General features: G+C 43.2%; 1 protein-coding gene across 1 annotated transcript in view; it reads left to right on the forward strand.

Annotated features, from left to right (window-relative positions):
* The first annotated feature begins 540 nt into the window (after positions 1-540).
* The window catches only part of METAP1 (methionyl aminopeptidase 1), a 41198-nt gene continuing 24110 nt past the window's right edge, over positions 541-17628 (forward strand). Inside the window, exon 1 of the mRNA XM_084625868.1 lies at positions 541-706. Within this exon, the coding sequence (XP_084481994.1) occupies positions 593-706 (114 nt within the window). The 5' untranslated portion in view covers positions 541-592. The remainder of the gene's footprint in view (positions 707-17628) is intronic.

A 17628-nucleotide genomic window follows, 5' to 3' on the forward strand; every position in this document is an offset into this window, starting at 1 on the left:
CTTTATAGGAGTGCCAGGCCAGTGGGAGACCATGGGGATGCACCCGGAATAGGGGCTGGAACTAGCCTGAAACCGTTTCCATGAGGGTTTACAGTTTGGGTAAACGGCTCTCAGCACCCCCGCTGTACAAATGGTTCCAGCGCCCCTGGCTCCCTGGTTGGCAGAACAGGCCCCAGCCGCAGCCAGACACCAGGAGACCCGACTGTCCGTCGGGGCTCAAAGCGATTGTCACGGCCCGCAGCATCCCCTGGCGCGGCGAGCCCTGCGGACCGGGCGGGGCTCGGCGCTGCCGCTCGGCCCCGGCCTGGCCGCTCAGAGGCGCGCGGAGCGGGGAGCACCGGCAGGGCTGGGGGCCTTTCGGGGGGCGGGGTGGGGGGCGCCGCGCGGGCCCCTGAGCGCCGCCGGCCCCTCTGGCAGGGCGCCAGGACGCGCGCCCGAGCCTGAGCCGCTGGCCCGCCGCAGCCCGGCCCGACGTGAGAGGCGAGGGGAGGCGCCGGCGCCGGCGCGGCTGGGGCTCCGCCCCCGTTTCACTCAGAGGCCCCCGCCGGCTCCTCCCTCCCGGTTGCTGAGTCGCTCCTGGGGCCGCGGCAGCATGGCGGCCGTGGAGACCCGGGTGTGCGAAACGGCTGGGTGCAGCCACGAGGCCAAGCTGCAGTGCCCAACCTGCATCAAGCTGGGCATCCAGGGCTCCTACTTCTGCTCCCAGGTAAGCCCCGGCCGGGGGCCTCCGCCCCGGGGGGCGCCAGCTGCCCGCCCGGGCTCACGCGGCGGCGGCCAGGGCTCTGCTTCCTGTCCGGACACCCCCGCCAGGCTCCCGCCGCTGCTGCTGCCGCTGCCGCCGCGACTTCTCCGCGGCTCTCGGCGGTGGGGCGCGAGGAGCCCGCTCTGAGCGGGGACCCCCGGCATCTCCCTGCGTTGCTCCGGCGCTGGCCGTAGTTTCCGTGGGGCTGCGAAGTCCTGTGATTTTTTTTGTGGGTTGCAGTGAGCAGGCGCTTTCAGGTGGGGAGAGGGGGCAGGTGTGTGACTCGGGGAGAGAGTGAGGAGCGGATGGGCCTCGGATCCTCGCCGCGCGGCTTCCAACTTCGCCCCCTTTCGCCCCGAGATCCGCGTTTACAATGGGCAGGCAGAAACACACGCTTGGTTTTTATAGGCTTGGGCTGGATGGTGTGTTCCGTTTGCAGAGGCGAAGTGCGGGAAAGATTGTACTTGGACCCTAGAGGAACGTTCACACCAGAAAATTAGACCCTGTAGGAAGGTACTTTACTCGGGGCCATGCTTCTGGGCTGGATGCAAGCATGTGGAAATGCTGAAACAGTTCTCCTTTTGTGTCTTTCACTATTACACTTCACCAATCTACATCTCTTTTCAGCTCTGTTATCTGTTTCCTTCTCCCCCAATCTGCTTTTGCTGGACTTAATAAACTGCAAGTTAATTTGCAGTTCAGCTTGCTCTGTCAGATTCACAGTGCATTTCAGAAAGAAGGGAATGAGGCATGTCAATGGGAGGTGGGGTAGTGTTCGCTTTTATTTTCATAGAAATCACATTGTTATTGTGTAGGAAGTTAGATTCTGTGGACTGGATTTTCTCTGTGTAAATCTGCCTCTGTTGTCCCATATATGTGTGTAATATTCCAATTTTGTGTAGCCAGAGTAATTGTAGCATGAAAGAGTTTTTCTCCATGTCTCACATTTGTGGTATCCTCTTTAAAAGTATGTGCTTATACTTTAAAATGGAACCCGAAAATCAAATTGCTTTAAAAATGTTTCTGTGCCTAGGGTAACATGGACTTACTGCTTTGAAAATATGGCTTTTCTGTTTTTCTGAGTACATTAATTAAACAAGCTCTTGGAAAATATGTTATAGCCTTTGCAGATTTAAGGTAAAATAACTATAATTCAGGGTTGGTTAATCACCTCTGTTTTTTTTTAAAGCAAACCTGATAGGCCTCAGTTACTACTACAATTGTAATATTTTTCTAAGTTAGAAAAATGTAAAATAAACAGTAAAACAAACAGTTTAATCCTCGCCCATTGACGTCAGTGAACAAATAGTAATATTTTGGTGCATAATTAATGGGTGCAATTAATTGTCAAAAGTATCATTGATGATAAGAAAAATAGGATTCATACATTTATTTATAAGGCACATGAATCCTCCTGCTTCAGGGTATAAGCCAAGTTTTAACTGCTTGGAGTTGGGAAGAAACTTCCCAAATAGGTAGGTTATTGCATATTTATCCGCTATAGAATCCTGCATCATCTTCTGAAGCATCTGGTTATGTCCCTTGTCAGAGACAGACTGCTAGACTAGATGTACCACTGGTCTGATTTGGAACGGTATTTCTGATTCTCTTGTTCCTATGAGGGTTTTGCGTATAGAGGATTTGTGGGATTGGCTCCACGGTCTCTACCCATTGTAAGCTGCTGCCCTATGCAAAACAGGCAATACAGATTTATCTTCGGAATGTATATAGATACTGCTTGGTGAATACAATGTATTGTAAGTGAGCAGCCATTCAATAAAAGTCTATGGAGAAATTCTAGCAGTATCTGTAGGGTTTTTTCCCTCTCTCTCCAATCTGCAGAATGTCTGTAGAAGTAAAGGGATTCTTACTTTCTACTTTTCTACTGGAATACCAAGTACTGTTGTAGGATATAAGGAAAATTACTCAAAATTATAGTGCAGCAGCTTATTTTCTAATCACATGACACAGAAAAGCCATGTGACCTAATGGATAGAGCACTGGACTGGGACTTGTGAGACCTGGCTTCTGTTCTTGGCTCTGCACCTGAATGGCTGGATAACCCTTAGGCAAGTCACTTCACTGCTCTGTGCCTCAGTTTCCCCATTAGTAAAATGTGGATAATGACATTCACCTCCTTTGAATAGTGCTTTGAGCACTATGGATGAAAAACAGTATAAAAAACCTAGGTGTTATTAAAAGCCAGGAAATCTTGCAAGGAGCTACAGAGGCACAGTTATTGCTGTGCCGCTGTAGTTCTGTAATGCAGATGCTTCCTACAGCAATGAAAGGTGTTTTCCTGTTGCTGTAGTTAATCCATCTCCCTGTGTGGATGTGGTTAGGTCAATGGAGGAGTTCTTCCATTGCACCCAGTGTTAGGTGGGCTTAAGTAAATCACTCAGGGGTGTGAAAAATTCAGGCCTAAAGTTTCAGAGAAAACAATAAATTCCTTAGGAAGATCCTGAATCCATTCATATTCAATGCATATTTTCACACTCCAAAATTGTTCCTGATTACTAGTTTGTTTGCTCTTGGCATAGGCTGGAGAGGATATTCCGTGTGTCCTCATATAAAAATGCATGTACTGATTTATAGAACTGCCCACTATGGAAAATGTCTAAAAATATAAGTAGTAATATATAATTCAATTCAAACAGTTAAATTTATGCAATATTAAAGCTGAGTGTTTAAATGCAGAGTAGTGAGGAAATTAAACATTTTAATCTCTTTAGCGTTTTCTATAGTGCCCAAAGTCATAGTATTGAAGTGTACTTTCAAGGTAAATTATATCTGGATGGCGAGATCCCTAGAGGACTGTAGTCATCTTCATTTCTCCTTTCCCTGTAAAGGTCACTTTTCTTGTAAATGAAGTTATTTCTCCTTTCATTCTCAGAGAGAGGAGGTTTTAGAAATTTGCCCTACAAATGGTTACTCTGAATTTGTCTGACCCTCTCTTGAATTTTGTTTCATGGTCTTAGGCCCATTTAGTCTATCTAAAATTAATCTTTCAGTTTCAATTGAATATGGTATTCCTCTTCGCTTCTTGTCCTAACTGTTGGGTAATATCCATCTGTTTTGTTACCCAGCTACTCTGTTCTACACCAAAAGTTGCTTCATTTTAATGGTGGGTAAAGTCAAGGTACGTATTCATTACTTTTTCACAAGGTTATTGTGAGGGTTAACATAGTTATAAAGCATTTTGAGATGTTCGAATGAAAGGTGCTAGAAGAGTACAAAGCATTTTTACTCTTTGTCTAAAGAATGATTATCCTTATTTGTGATTAATCCTTCCCAGTAGCAAATTGAAACAGGTGTCTCGGTACCCCAGATCAGGAGGTTGATACATGGAGCTGAAGCAGGATCTGTTTTTTCTAGTAGTAGTAGCAAAGGCCTCTTTAAGGCAGGGGTTCTCGCAACAAATTTTTTGGTGGCCACAGGGTGCGGCCTTCAACTCTTACTGGTGGCCGCTATGGAAATTTTTCTTAAAATACTTAATTAACTGTAGGGAAAAGAAATAGGCACATGTGTGTCCAAATCATAGTAATTTATTTATGTAGGATGGGGTTTTTTTTTATTTGCAGGCTTAATAATAATGAATAGTTATCTCTATTCTTTACTGGACCTAACCAGAATAGAAACACAAGGTGTTTTGCATGTTCTTGTCTTTGTTGTTGTTTTGTTTGTTTTTTCGCTTTTTTGGTTGCGCATTTTTTTTAGACTTGCTAGCTAGTAAGTCTGCTTCTGTGACAAGTGATATCTATAGGTTTGTTAATATCACTATTCACAGCACCAGACTTGTTGGCTAGCTGGGGGGGGAGTGAAAAGTGATGTTTACAAACATACAAATATCACATTTCACAGCAGATTTAATCAGCTGGGAGACAAATTAAGCCTTGGATGGGGATGTAGGTAGGGAGGCAGTGAGGGCCAGGGGTGATGGGGTGGATGGGTGAGGGGCAGGGTGTGGCAGTGGGGGCCAGGGACGATGAGTGGGGGTGGTGAGCCTGAAGCCCAGCAGCCATGGGATGGAACACATGGCTGCACTGTCAAAGCCTGGAGCCCATGGCTGGCCAGCCACCGCGTGGCCTGAGCCTGCTGCCCGTCACCCAGGGTTGAAGCCGGAAACCTGAGATCCACAACCTCCAGGAAGGTGGGGAACTCACACCGGCTGTCTGTTCCTCCGGTGTTTGTGGCTCCAGAGGGGAGGGGCTGCTGCTGCTTTGCCCCCCGCCCCCCCCGCGCCCCGTCACCACCCAGGAGGCTGTGCTGCAAGAAAAAATTCTGGTGGCTGCATGCAGCCATGGAGGCTGCATTTGAGAAATGCAGTCTTAAGGTATGTGAACAATAAATGCACAAAGAGTACACACATTCCATAGACTTCTTATTCCTGTGGAGATCTTCCTTCTAAGTAATGGGTTTCAGAGTAGCAGCCGTGTTAGTCTGTATCCGTGAAAAGAAAAGGAGGACTTGTGGCACCTTAGAGACTAACAAGCTTATTTGAGCATAAGCTTTCGTGAGCTACAGCTCACTTCATCGGATGCATCCGTTGAAGTGAGCTGTAGCTCACGAAAGCTTATGCTCAAATAAATTTGTTAGTTTCTAAGGTGCCACAAGTCCTCCTTTTCTTCTAAGTAATGGTCAGGCTCAGCACTACTTAGATTTAAAAATCATATGAAATTCAGCTACTACATATTCAGCTAAATTCCATGTGATTCTCCTAATTAATCACATTTTATTTCAAAACCAAAAGTTTTCAAACTTTTAATAGCTCACACTCCGTATGAATTGTCTTGGGAGGTTGTTGAATTCTCATCATTGGAGGGTTTTAAGAACAGGTTTGACAACAATCTAGCAGGGATGGTCTAGGTATACTTAATCCTGCTTCAGGTTGACTTCTTAAGGTCCCTTTCAGCCCTACGTTTCTATAATTCTGTGACCATATGAGGACTATGTATTTAAGAGTATGAAATTTTAAGGCTAAACTGTTTTATGTTGTGTTTTTTAAAAAAGTTCATTCTCACATTTGTGCATTTAAAAAAGTTTTTGGTTCATATTCATGTAACTAAAAGTTGGCTTAAATGCCTTCAACCCTCCACAGTTTTGCAATGAGTCCTGTAGGCAATTTTTGAATATTGTGCGCAGCTTAAGTTGGGTTTTAAAACGGAATGTGCAGCTTAACTGTTGGACTACTGTACTGGTATAGTAAAACGGACAATACATTTTGGGGCCAGTTCCTTGACAAGGTTGCGCAAGTCACCTCAAGCAGAGTTGGGAATAGAACCTGGGGCTATATGGCATATCCAAGTCTTAGCTACTAGCCGCAGTACCTTTCAGATTGAATTGATGTGCTAAATATATGTGATTAGATTATTTAGCGATAGCCGCTACACCACACTTGTACCTGCCTCTCCGAGGCTGGGTTAGATCCTAGGATTCCTGATCTGCAATATTTAAGTAGTTGCACGGTGGATTTGATTTTAAATCAAATTGATTTAAATCACTAGTCAGGAAGACTTGATTTAATCATGGATTTCTACAGAAGTGCATTCTTGTTGGTTGTTATAACCTTAATACATATGCTTCACAACTCAGAGATATATGTAGGTTTCATTTTTAAGGTACACACTGTACATTTTTAAAGTGATTCATTTTGAAAACTTTTCAGATTAGTTTTACAGCTATATCAGAAAATGAACGATTGTTTGGTTATTTCATTTGCCAAAGGTAATTGAAGCAGATATTTATGAAGTCATTGGGAGGTGAACGACCTCCAATTCAACAGATTGATTAATATTTGGAGGATTTTCTTACTAAACTGTATTAGGGGGAGAACATCACCAGACAGAGATTTACATTGTTTTATTTAACTAAAGCAACAATGTTATGTATGCTGGATTTTTTTCTTCAACAGCAAACCTATAATACTTTAACATAACAAGCATATGAATTTTTGAATTTAGTTAAACATTCAAGTTTCTTAAAATCAGGTTTGTTTTTGTTAAAATGGTTTTACTAAAATAGTTAAATGAAATAGTCGATTGATTTATTTTTTTAATTATGTCAGCCAGGTCAACATGAGAAACTTAAAATATTGGCGTCTGCAGCTAACTCGGTCGTCTTCACCTTCATTTTCCTGTTTGTTCATGATCTGGAAAAGAAAAACAAGCTTTCCTGCTTTTTCAGATCCCAGACGATTTCTCAATTTGGAATGTATTAGTCCAAAGGAAGAAAGTATGCTTTCTACACTGGCAGAAGAAGCTACTGCAGTTAAAAGTGAGATTATCACTTCAATAGTCTCTGAATCCAAGTGCTTAAGTGACTTGTTTTCTTTAAAACATCATCAGCAAACATATATTTCTTGAATGATTCACCCTTAGCTCTGAAGTTTATTATAGTTGGCATTATGGAGGGATGATTGCTGGATGTCCATGTCATAGCCAACTCCTTTTCTTCAGCAGTTAAGGTTTGACCCTGGTACCGTGTATTGAGAATATTTGCAAGAAAATGAGCTGGAGATAGTGCTTGTCCCATTTGCTTTTTTAATGCTTGTAATTTAACTCTGTCATTGCATATTCTCATTTTAAGATCTCACTCAGTTCCTTCCAGATTTCAACAGCATTAGCAATAAGACAGCTATTTCCCTGCATTTTGTTCAAGGCTACAGAAATGGGCTTCAGGGTACTCAGCATGTGTTCAACATTTCTCTTAAGCCCAATGTTGACAACTTTGGCTGTGACGGTGCCATCTATGTGTTGATGATTTCAGTCACAAACTGTCATCAGATTAGGCCAGGTTTGAGATAGTGATCAGAACAGTCCACTGTTGAGTTCTGTCGCATGTCTTGTGGGAGAGTTAGCTTGGTTCCGCCCACTTTTTTCAGAGCAGCTGCTGCAAAGGGGTTGTTATGGAAGTATTTTGCAATTTCAATAACATTAGCCTTGATTTCTGGAACACTGAAGTCTTTGGTTAGGAGGTGCATCAAATGAGAGCACTGCAACCATATGTTATTAGCTTGGGACTCTCTTCTAAATAATTTCTTCTCATCTTGGATACATTTGAAGCATTGTCTGCGACCAACCTGCGTGGTAGACATTTGAATTTTTTTCCCCACAGTTTGCTATGGCTTTTACTGCTACTTCTTGTAAATATTTTGCTGTGTGCGCATTTCCTGATGTATCAGTTCTTTCTGTAAGGAAGACATATCCTTCTTCTGTTGTCACACAAGCACGTACAACAGGATCATATTGATGTTGCTCCACCCATCAAGACTCAGGTTAACAATTTCACCCTCTAGACCTTTTGCACACTGCTCAATTTCTCTTTCATATACTTTATCCAGCAGTTTGCTTGCAATATCTGCTCTGTTGGGTGGACTATATCCTGGTCTTAATGACTGAACCATGTTAATAAAGTGTGGGTTCTCAAACATATGGAAAGGAGAAAAGTTGGTTGCATAAACAAACTGGGCAATTTTTTCATCACTTACCTCTTTCTGTAATCTGCTGGTTCTTATCACAAGCTTATCTATAGTTGTTTCTGGACGATGGAAGTTTTTTCTTTTTGCTATGTGACATACATGATGTGACTGAAACACTATCATTGGCAGATAACTCCAAAACTGTAGAAAATGATGGTGATCTTGAAGGTGGATAGTCTTCAGAATCCTGTATGTTGAGGATGGATTCTCCTAAACAACTAAGTCAATGCAGTTATTTAATTATTATTATCATACTGCTCATTTAGTATTACTCATTGCATTCGCTGACACTCAGTACTACTTTAAAGGTGAAATTGTAAAAGGAAGATCTGCCTATTTCAGCTATTTATTTTTTATCACAACTGCATCTAAAATGATAGTATCATAGAGTAACAACTATATTTTTTTCTCAAACATGAGAATTCAAGAAGAGTCCAGAAGGAAGACAGGCAGTTCTTAAAAAAGAAGTAGGAAATAAAAAAGGGTACCAACCTGAAGATCCTGCATGTTCAGACACGTTCCTTTCATCATCATCATCAACGCGGCTTCCTCCCGAGAAGGAACACTTCTCATGAAGTTGTTTCATTCGGGCAACTAGGCCTTGCATTTCTTTGTTGCACTGTTTGCATTTTGCACCCATGCCTGTCTTACCCATAGGTAGAGGAATTTCATTCAAATATTCCCAAACCGAATCTGTTTTGTGGCCTCCTGCCATTATAGGTTTTCCCTTCTAGTGAGAGAATGGTATGGTAGATCTCAAATCAATGAAGGCTACACTCAGAAAGTCCTCAAGACTTCTGGAATGTGCTGCTCAAACAGTTTCACTTTTGTTTCTTCTGTCTGTCCCTCCCTTCTCACATTTATCGCCAGACTTCTTCTCCTTGTCCAGATCTATTCTGCTCTAAAAAATCCTCTATTCATTGAACTTTTTGGAACTTTGGCCTTTTAGAGAGAGGTAAGGGATTGACTCTGTGTACACAAATTTGCAGAGGGACAATAGGGTTGAGGTCTGTTACTTCTCACCTCTATTTTATTTTATTTTATTTATTGCTGTTAACAAGCATATTATCTCTGAAGACCTAAATCCACAGTTTGAGAACTGCAAAACTAAGCATCTCTGATAGTATCTTTTAGACTAAGAACTGAGTCCCGTTGGGTAGATAGAAAGATTAACCTAAATAATCTATACAGAAGCCCCTGGAACTCCATAAGATTGAGTCCCTAATCCATGAACTATTAGAACTCATTTACAGGACTTTTCTTAAACATGACATGAATATACTGTCTCATACTATAGCATTAGAATTTATAATCCCTATTCCATGATGAGATATCTTTGAGCTATAATGTATCTTAATTAAAACTATCTTTAGATAGGTTTTTTTTCTGCAAAAAGCATTTTATCAAAAAAAAAATCCAATTTAAATAATTTTTTTTTAAATTGATTTTAATCCACCCTGGTTGTGTAACCTGTTGGCAAAGTATGTGCAAAGTTCCCTTCTAATGTTGGCTTACAAAGAGGATAACAGTTACCGGGGACTTTCAGAACCAAGAGGTCAAACCTGCTGATTACCCCTATTAGAATTTATGCTTTCACGTGGTAGCATTTTTTTTTCCAATTTTCTTGTTGATTACTAAACTGTTTTATTTAATTGATGCAGCACTGTTTAAAACAGGTTCATAGTTAAAACCTTTATATCTGCCCACTGTTATGTGACAACCCAAATTTGTCCTGTATTTTGTTGCATATTTGTCATGCATTTTGGTTGCTAGTGTGACCTGACAAGTTTTTAGATTGAGAGAAACGCTGTCTTCTGCAGCTCCAGCCACAGTAATAAGAAATAGAATATCTACGCCTCTTTTTAGTGGATTCTTTCTGAACAACTATAGGCCTGATCCCGCAGTCACTTACTCCTCAGCATAGTGCTTCATATTGTGAGAACCATGTTAATAAGCTTTCATCAGAATCAGTGGGACTGCTCCTTCATGGTTGGTGGAATAGAACAGTGTTGCTTGTGTACATGAACTATTTTAAAAACCCTGAAAAGCAGCACTGAAGACAGCACCTTGTGATACAGGTGCCAGAGCTATCTCTGCCATATAGGCAAAAGCTGACAGTGGCTATTCTCATTGTGTGACTTCAGGCTGTAGGATGTATTTTCCTGGTAAACACTCTTAAGCCATAGGGCTGGCCTACGCTCGAAAGTTAGGTCGACCTAGCTATCAAATGTAAAATTCTTAAATGAACCAAACTGTACCATAGACTCTTTATGTATAGAAATTCCGTGCTCTAATAATAAGACTAGAGTAGTAGGGATATGTTACCAACCACCTGACCAGGATGATGAAAGTGACTCTGAAATGCTCAGGGAGATTAGAGAGGCTATAAAAATAAAAAACTCAATAATAAGAATAATAATGGTGGATTTCAACTATCCCCATATTGACTAGGTACATGTCACCTCAGGATAGTATGCAGAGATAAAGTTTCTTGACACCTTAAATGACTGTTTCTTGGAGCAGCTAGTCCTGGAACTAGGGTGACCAGATGTCTCGGTTTTATAGGGACAGTCCCGATTTTTGGGTCTTTTTCTTATATAGGCTCCTATTCTCCCCCCCCCCCCATCCCAATTTTTCACACTTGCTGTCTGGTCACCCTACTTGGAACCCACAAGAGGAAAGGCAATTCTTGATTTAATCCTAAGTGGAGCACAGGATCTGCTCCAAGAGGTGAATATAGCTGGACCGCTTGGTAATAGTGACCATAATAAAATTAAATTTAACATCCTGGTGGTGGGAAACGCCACAGCAGCCCAACGTTGTAGCATTTAATTTCAGAAAGTGGGACTTCACAAAAATGAGCAAGTTAGTTAAACAGAAATTAAAATTATAGTGCCAAAAGTAAAAGCCCTGCAAGCTGCATGGAAACTTTTTAAAGATGCTACAATAGAGGTTCAACTTAAATGAATACCCCAAATTAAAAAACATAGTAAGAGAACCAAAAGAGGGCCTCTAAGGCTAAAGAACAAAGTGAAAGAAGCAGTGAGAGACAAAAGGGCATCCTTCAAAAAGTGAAAGTTAAATCCTGGCGAGGAAAATAAAAAGGAGCATAAATTCTGGCAAATGAAGTGTAAAAATATAATTAGGAAGGCCAAAAAAGAATTTGAAGAACAGTTAGCCAAAGACTCAAAGTAATAGCATATTTTTTTTTAAAGTACATCAGAAGCAGGAAGCCTGCTAAATAACCAGTGGGGTCACTGGGTGATCGAGATGCTAAAGGAGCACTCAAAGACGATAAGGCCATTGCGGAGAAACTAAATCAATTCTTTCCATTGATCATCATGGCTGAGGATGTGAGGGAGATTCCCAAACCTGAGCCATTCTTTTTAGGTGACAAATCTGAGGAACGGTTGCAGATTGAGGTGTCATTAGAGGAGGTTTTTCGAACAAATTGATAAACTAAACAGTAATAAGTCACGAGGACCAGATAGTATTCACTCAAGGGTTCTGAAGGAACTCAAAATGTGAAATTGCAGAACTACTAATTGTAGTTTGTAACTTATCGTTTAAATCAGCTTCTGTACCAAATGATTGAAGAATAGCTAATGTGATGCCAGTTTTTAAAAAGGGCTCAAGAGGGGATCCCGGCAATTACAGACCCATAAGCTGACTTCAGTACCGGGCAAAATGGTTGAAACTGTAGTAAACAGAATAGTCAGGTACATAGATGAACATAATTTGTTGGGGGAAGAGTCAATGTGTTTTTTGTAAAGGGAAATCATGCCTTACCAACCTACTAGAATTCTTGGAGGATGTCAACAAGCATGCGGACAATGGGGATCCAGTGGATATAATGTATTTAGATTTTCAGAAAGCCTTTGGCGAGGCCCCTCACCAAATGCTCTTAAGCAAAGTAAGATGTCCTGGGATAAGACGGAAGGTCCTCTCGTGGATTGGTAAGTGGTTAAAAGATAGGAAACAAAGGATAGGAATAAATGGTTCATTTTCAGAATGGAGAGAGGTAAATAGTGGTATCCCCCAGGGGTCTGTACTGGGCCTGGTCCTATTTAACATATTCATAAATGATCAGGAAAAAGGGGTAAAACAGTGAGGTGGCAAAATTTGCATTTGATACAAATCTACACAAGATAGTCCCAAGCAGACTGCGAAGAGCTACAAAAGGATCTCACAAAACTGGGTGACTGAGCAACAAAATGGCTGATGAAATTCAGTGTTGATAAATGCAAAGTAATGCACATTGGAAAGCATAATCCCCACTATACATATACAATGATGGGGTCTAAATTAGCTGTTACCACTCAAGAAAGAGATCTGGAGTCATTGTGGATAGTTCTCTGAAATTATCCACTCAGTGTGCAGCAGCACTCAAAAAATGAACAGAATGTTGGAAATCATCAAGGAAGGGATAGAAAATATCCTATTGTCTCTATATAAATCCATGGTACACCCACATCTTGAATACTGTGTGCAGATGTGGTCGCCCCATCGCGAAAAAGATGTACTGGAATTGGAAAAGGTTCAGAAAAGGGCAACAAAAATGACTAGGGGTATGGACCAGCTTCCATGTGAGGAGAGATTAATAAGATGGGGACTTTTCATCTTGGAAAAGAGATGACTAATGGGGGATATGATAGAGCTCTATAAAATCATGACTGGTGTGGAGAAAGTAAATAAGGAAGTGTTATTTACTCCTCCTCCTAACACAGGAAGTAGGGGTCACTAAATGAAATTAATAGGCTGCAGGTTTAAAACAAACAAAGGGAAGTATTTCTTCACACAACGCGTAGTCAGCCTGTGGAACTCCTTGCCAGAGGCTGTTGTGAAGGCCAAGACTATAACAGGGCTCAAAAAAGAACTAGATAAATTCATTGATGATCGGTCCATCAGTGGCTATTAGCCAGGATGGGCAGGGTTGGGGTCCCTAACCTCTGTTTGTCAGAAGCTGGGAATGGGCGACAGGAAATGGATCACTTTATTACCTGTTCTGTTCATTCCCCCTGGGGCACCTGGCATTGGCTGCTGGATACTGGCTAGATGGACCTTTGGTCTGATTCAGTATGGCTGTTCTTATAATTAATATATATATATAATTAAGCTGACCTAAGCCTCAGTGTAGACAGCAGTAGGTTGATGGAAAAATTCTTCCATTGGCCTTTTGGAGAGGTAGATTTACTACAGCAATGGAAGGGGTTCTTGCGTCACTGTAGTAAGTGTCTACAGGACAGTGCTAAAATGGCACAGCTGCAACATTTCTAGAGAAGCCTTAATCCCCTTCTATGACTTGCATTCTTTTTGATCGAATTCAAGTCTCAGACTGCAAGAAATGATTTTGTAAATATTTAAAAGGAGGTGTGGGTGTTTCTTGTAAAGATTGTGAGAGGAAGTATGGTCCAGTGTTTAGGATGCTGGTGGCCCAGTTTCAAATCTCTGTTCCACCACATCCTACCTGTGTGACACTTAGTATCTCCGTGCCGCAGTTCCTCTTGCGTAAAGTTGAGATACTAGTGCTTCTTTACCTCACAGGTTTGTTGTGATGCTAAATCTACAAAAGATGGAGGTTCTCAGGGACCATGGTAATGGGGACCATTCAAGTATAATAGATAGAAGTATCTGGAATGACTGCTGCAGCAAGATCTAACCTGACATTTGCTCTGTGAAGAGCAGGTCCGTGAATATGTTGTAGAATTGTCCGTTTTACAGCTTTTCTTGCATATAATCAGTAAACAGAGCATGTAACATAACATTTAACCATCATTTGTCGTACACATGTGCCAGAAAATGCTATTGGCAACACATCAATGCTACAGTGCATACCTGTATCAACATTTCAATCAGCAGATGTTGAGCTGGCTCCCTGAGGGAGAAGCCAATTGGACCAATTGACAGAAACTATCTCTGAAAGGGAAATAATCCCACAGATTTAATATTGATTGTAGTCCGTTAACTTGAATCCAGAAAGGTAAATTGAACACATTTCTCCTAGTGAGCATCAGGTTGAGCTCATGTCTAGGTACAGAATTACTGTAATTGTTTGTAGTGTTCTGAAGCCAAAATAAATGTGTGAATTTGAAAGGGACAACATCAAATTAAAGTTACAGTTCTATTTAAGATTACAATAGCCAAGAGCTGAGGACAGTTTTTCAGTTTATTTTGTATGTAGTAATTTTCACTGTTTCCTCTACAAGTTAGTTTTCCCCTTTATGCGGCGCTCTCATACAGCAAAAGAGGAGAGAAATACATTTGGAAAAAATAGGTTCACATGACTGTAACCACAAATTGTCAGAAGGACTCCTAGAAAATGATTCTTGAAATAGCTTTTAACTTTTTTAAATTGATTAGATTTTAAGTTGATCATGTCTCTTTAAAAGTAACTTTTCCCATTGAAGCCAGTCATTGTTTTCAAACATAGCTACACTTGTTTAAAATTTGTGAGTCCATGTGTATAGTCTCGTCTCCTCCCTCATGCCCCCACACTTCACCACCCAGGAAGAGAGAGGCTAATTGGGGGTATCTCTCTTTCTTTTTCTTTTCAGGGAGGAGGGACGGGTGTCTTCATTTTAGTGTTAAATTGCACCCTGTAGTTTTCAGACCTGTTGTAGTAGTCAGGGGTTGAGTATGTGCACACACTGGTTTTAATAAATTGCTGGCTATGGCTAGCAGTTTAAAATTATGATGATTCATCAGTAGCACTAGGCTTTCCTTATAAAGGAAAAAAGTGCTTATTTTTTCTCGGAAATTCCAGCTGTTGAAGTAAATCAATGGAATTGCCCTCTTCCAAACAGTTAATGTGATTAAATACAAACAAAAAAATCTTCTTGTGAATTAGACTTTCTTCTACAAGAACAGAAAGTTTAGAGCTAAGAATAGAACACCATTTGTAATTAGGCTTTCAGATATATGGAGAAAGACTAAATATCTGCTGTTTAGAGATATGCGATGCTTAGCACAGTGTAGAAAGTCAGTGACTTTCATCAAGGGCTGCCGTGGAAGAGTCTTGCAGCCTGACCATACTCTTTAGGCAACTGATCAGTGTGAGACTGAATGAACAACTTTAAAGGTATCGTGTGATGCATGGATGCATACACACAGTATATATGATGCATGCATGTGTTGTGTGTGACTATGTCTACACGTAAGGTGGAGTGTAGAGTACGTAGACTGCATGCCCCCGAACATGGGTATGAATAGCATTGTAGATAGCGAGGCACTGCTTTGGTGAGTAAAAATATGCCAAACCTTAGGGTATATACTAGAGGTGGGCAAACTGTTTGGCCCTAGGGCCACATCGGGTATGGAAATTGAATGGTGGGCAAAGAATGCTCACGAAATTGGGGGTTGGGGTGCAGGAGGGGGTGAGGACTCCGACTGGGGGTGTGGGCTCTGGGGTGGAGCCAGAAATGAGTTCAGGGTGAGGGAGAGGGCTCCGGGCTGGGGCAGGGGTTGGGGTGCAGAGGGGGTGCAGTTCCAGCTGGGGGTGTGGGCTCTGGGGTGGGGCTGGGGATGAGGGGTTGGGGGTGCAGGAGTGTGCTGGGACCGAGGGGTGTTGGGGCACGGGAGGTGGATCAGGGCTGGGGCGGGGTGTTGGGGCACGGGAGGAGGTCAGTCTCCAGTTGGTGCTTACTTCAAGCAGCTCCTGGAAGCAGCAGCATGTCCGTGTGTCTGTCTGTCACCCCCCCCCACCCCCCCCCACCTCCGGCTCCTATGTGGAAGTGCGGCCAGGCAGCTCCCATTGGCTGCAGTTCCCGGCCATTGGGAGCTATGGAGACGGTGCTTGGGGTGGGGGCAGTGTGTGGAGCCCTCCTCGCTGCCCCATGTGTAGGATTTGGAGGACATGCCAGTGCTTCCTGGAGTGTGTGGAGCCACAGCATGTGTGGGGTGGGGCAAGCCCCCAACCCCGCTCCTGACTTGAGCATCAGAATGGGGCAAGCCCTGGACCCTGCTCCCCGACAGGAGCTTGAGGGCTGGATTAAAATGTCTGAAGGGCCAGATGCAGCCCCTGGGCCATAGTTTGCCCACCCCTGGTATATACTTTACATGGCTCTCTACACACCCAAGCAATGCCTCCCATGCCTATGCTGCTACTTTCAGCAGTGTTGGGTCCCACTGCCTCCCTGCTGCTGGGGCCTTTCCATGCCACGCTGAAAGGCTCCAGTGGTGGGGCAAGGCTCTGGTAGGAGGAGGCAGCAGGGAAAGGCTCCAACAGCTCCTCACCGCTGAAGCCTTTTTCCACCGTAGGAATTTTACCCGCTGTCGCCCAACCCCTGCCAGAGCCTTGTACTACTTTGTGTAGATAACATATTGCATTGTGTGGGGAGTTTTTTTTTTCAATGTGGCATGTAGCTTACATATAGGGCACATGCTGTCACAAGTGGAGACAAGGCCTGTGTGCCTGTAAAAAATCACACACACAACTCATTGCTGTCAAATCCACCTCTTTCCCTACTCACAGAAATCCATCTGCAGTTCTAACAGGAAATAACTTAGTTTTCAGCTTTCCTGCTGTCTTCCTCCCAAGTACCAGCCCCATTTAGAAATGGCATATATTGGCCTGCCAGTGAGGGCTGAAGGAGGTTCCTTTTCAGCACTTTTATTCATCCACCCTTCTATTTTAATCTCTTCTTCCATCACTGTTTTTTACCTTAATCTATTGCTTGCCCCCAAATCCTTTCCTTAGCCTCTGTTTCTCTCCTTCAACTCTTATCCATTCTGTCTTTCCCTACCATTCACTATACCACCCTGCCCGCCCATTCAGTGCTGATTCCTTCCTTTGCTTTTTCCTATTCCCATGAAGTCCTGTATTCACTCTTCTTTCCATCCACATTTTCCCTCTCTCTCTTCTCCCCATACGCATCCTCCCATTTACTCACACTCTTGCCATGCTTTACATTCAGGTTCACTATCTCCATTCATTTTTCTCTATTTTCTATTTCTTTTCTCTCTGTCTGGTGCAGGGGTGGGCAAACTTTTTGGCCCGAGGGCCACATGACATTTGCAAAACTATATGGAGGGCCGGGTAGGGAAAGCTGTGCCCCCCCAAACAGCCTGGACCCTGCCCCCTGACTGCCCCCCTCCCACTTCCTGCCCCCTGACTGCCCCCCTCAGAATCCCCGACCCATCCAACCCCCGCTGCTCCTTGACCCCTGACCACCCCCCCGGACTCCTCCCTAACTGGCCCCCTGGATCCCCGCCCCCTGGATCCCCACCCCCTATCCAACCCCCCCTTCTCCCTGTCCCCTGACTGCCCCAACCCCTATGCACAGCCCTGACAGGCCCCCCCCGGGACTCCCATGCCCTATCCAGCCCCCGTTTCCTGATCGCACGCCCTTCCCCCCCCGAATCTCCGTCCCATCCAACTGTCCCCTGCTCCCCGTCTGCCCCCAGGGACTCC

This window comes from Lepidochelys olivacea (genome assembly GCF_965140295.1).
Source record: "Lepidochelys olivacea isolate rLepOli2 genome assembly, chromosome: 4".
In the NCBI taxonomy this organism is placed as follows: domain Eukaryota; kingdom Metazoa; phylum Chordata; order Testudines; family Cheloniidae; genus Lepidochelys; species Lepidochelys olivacea.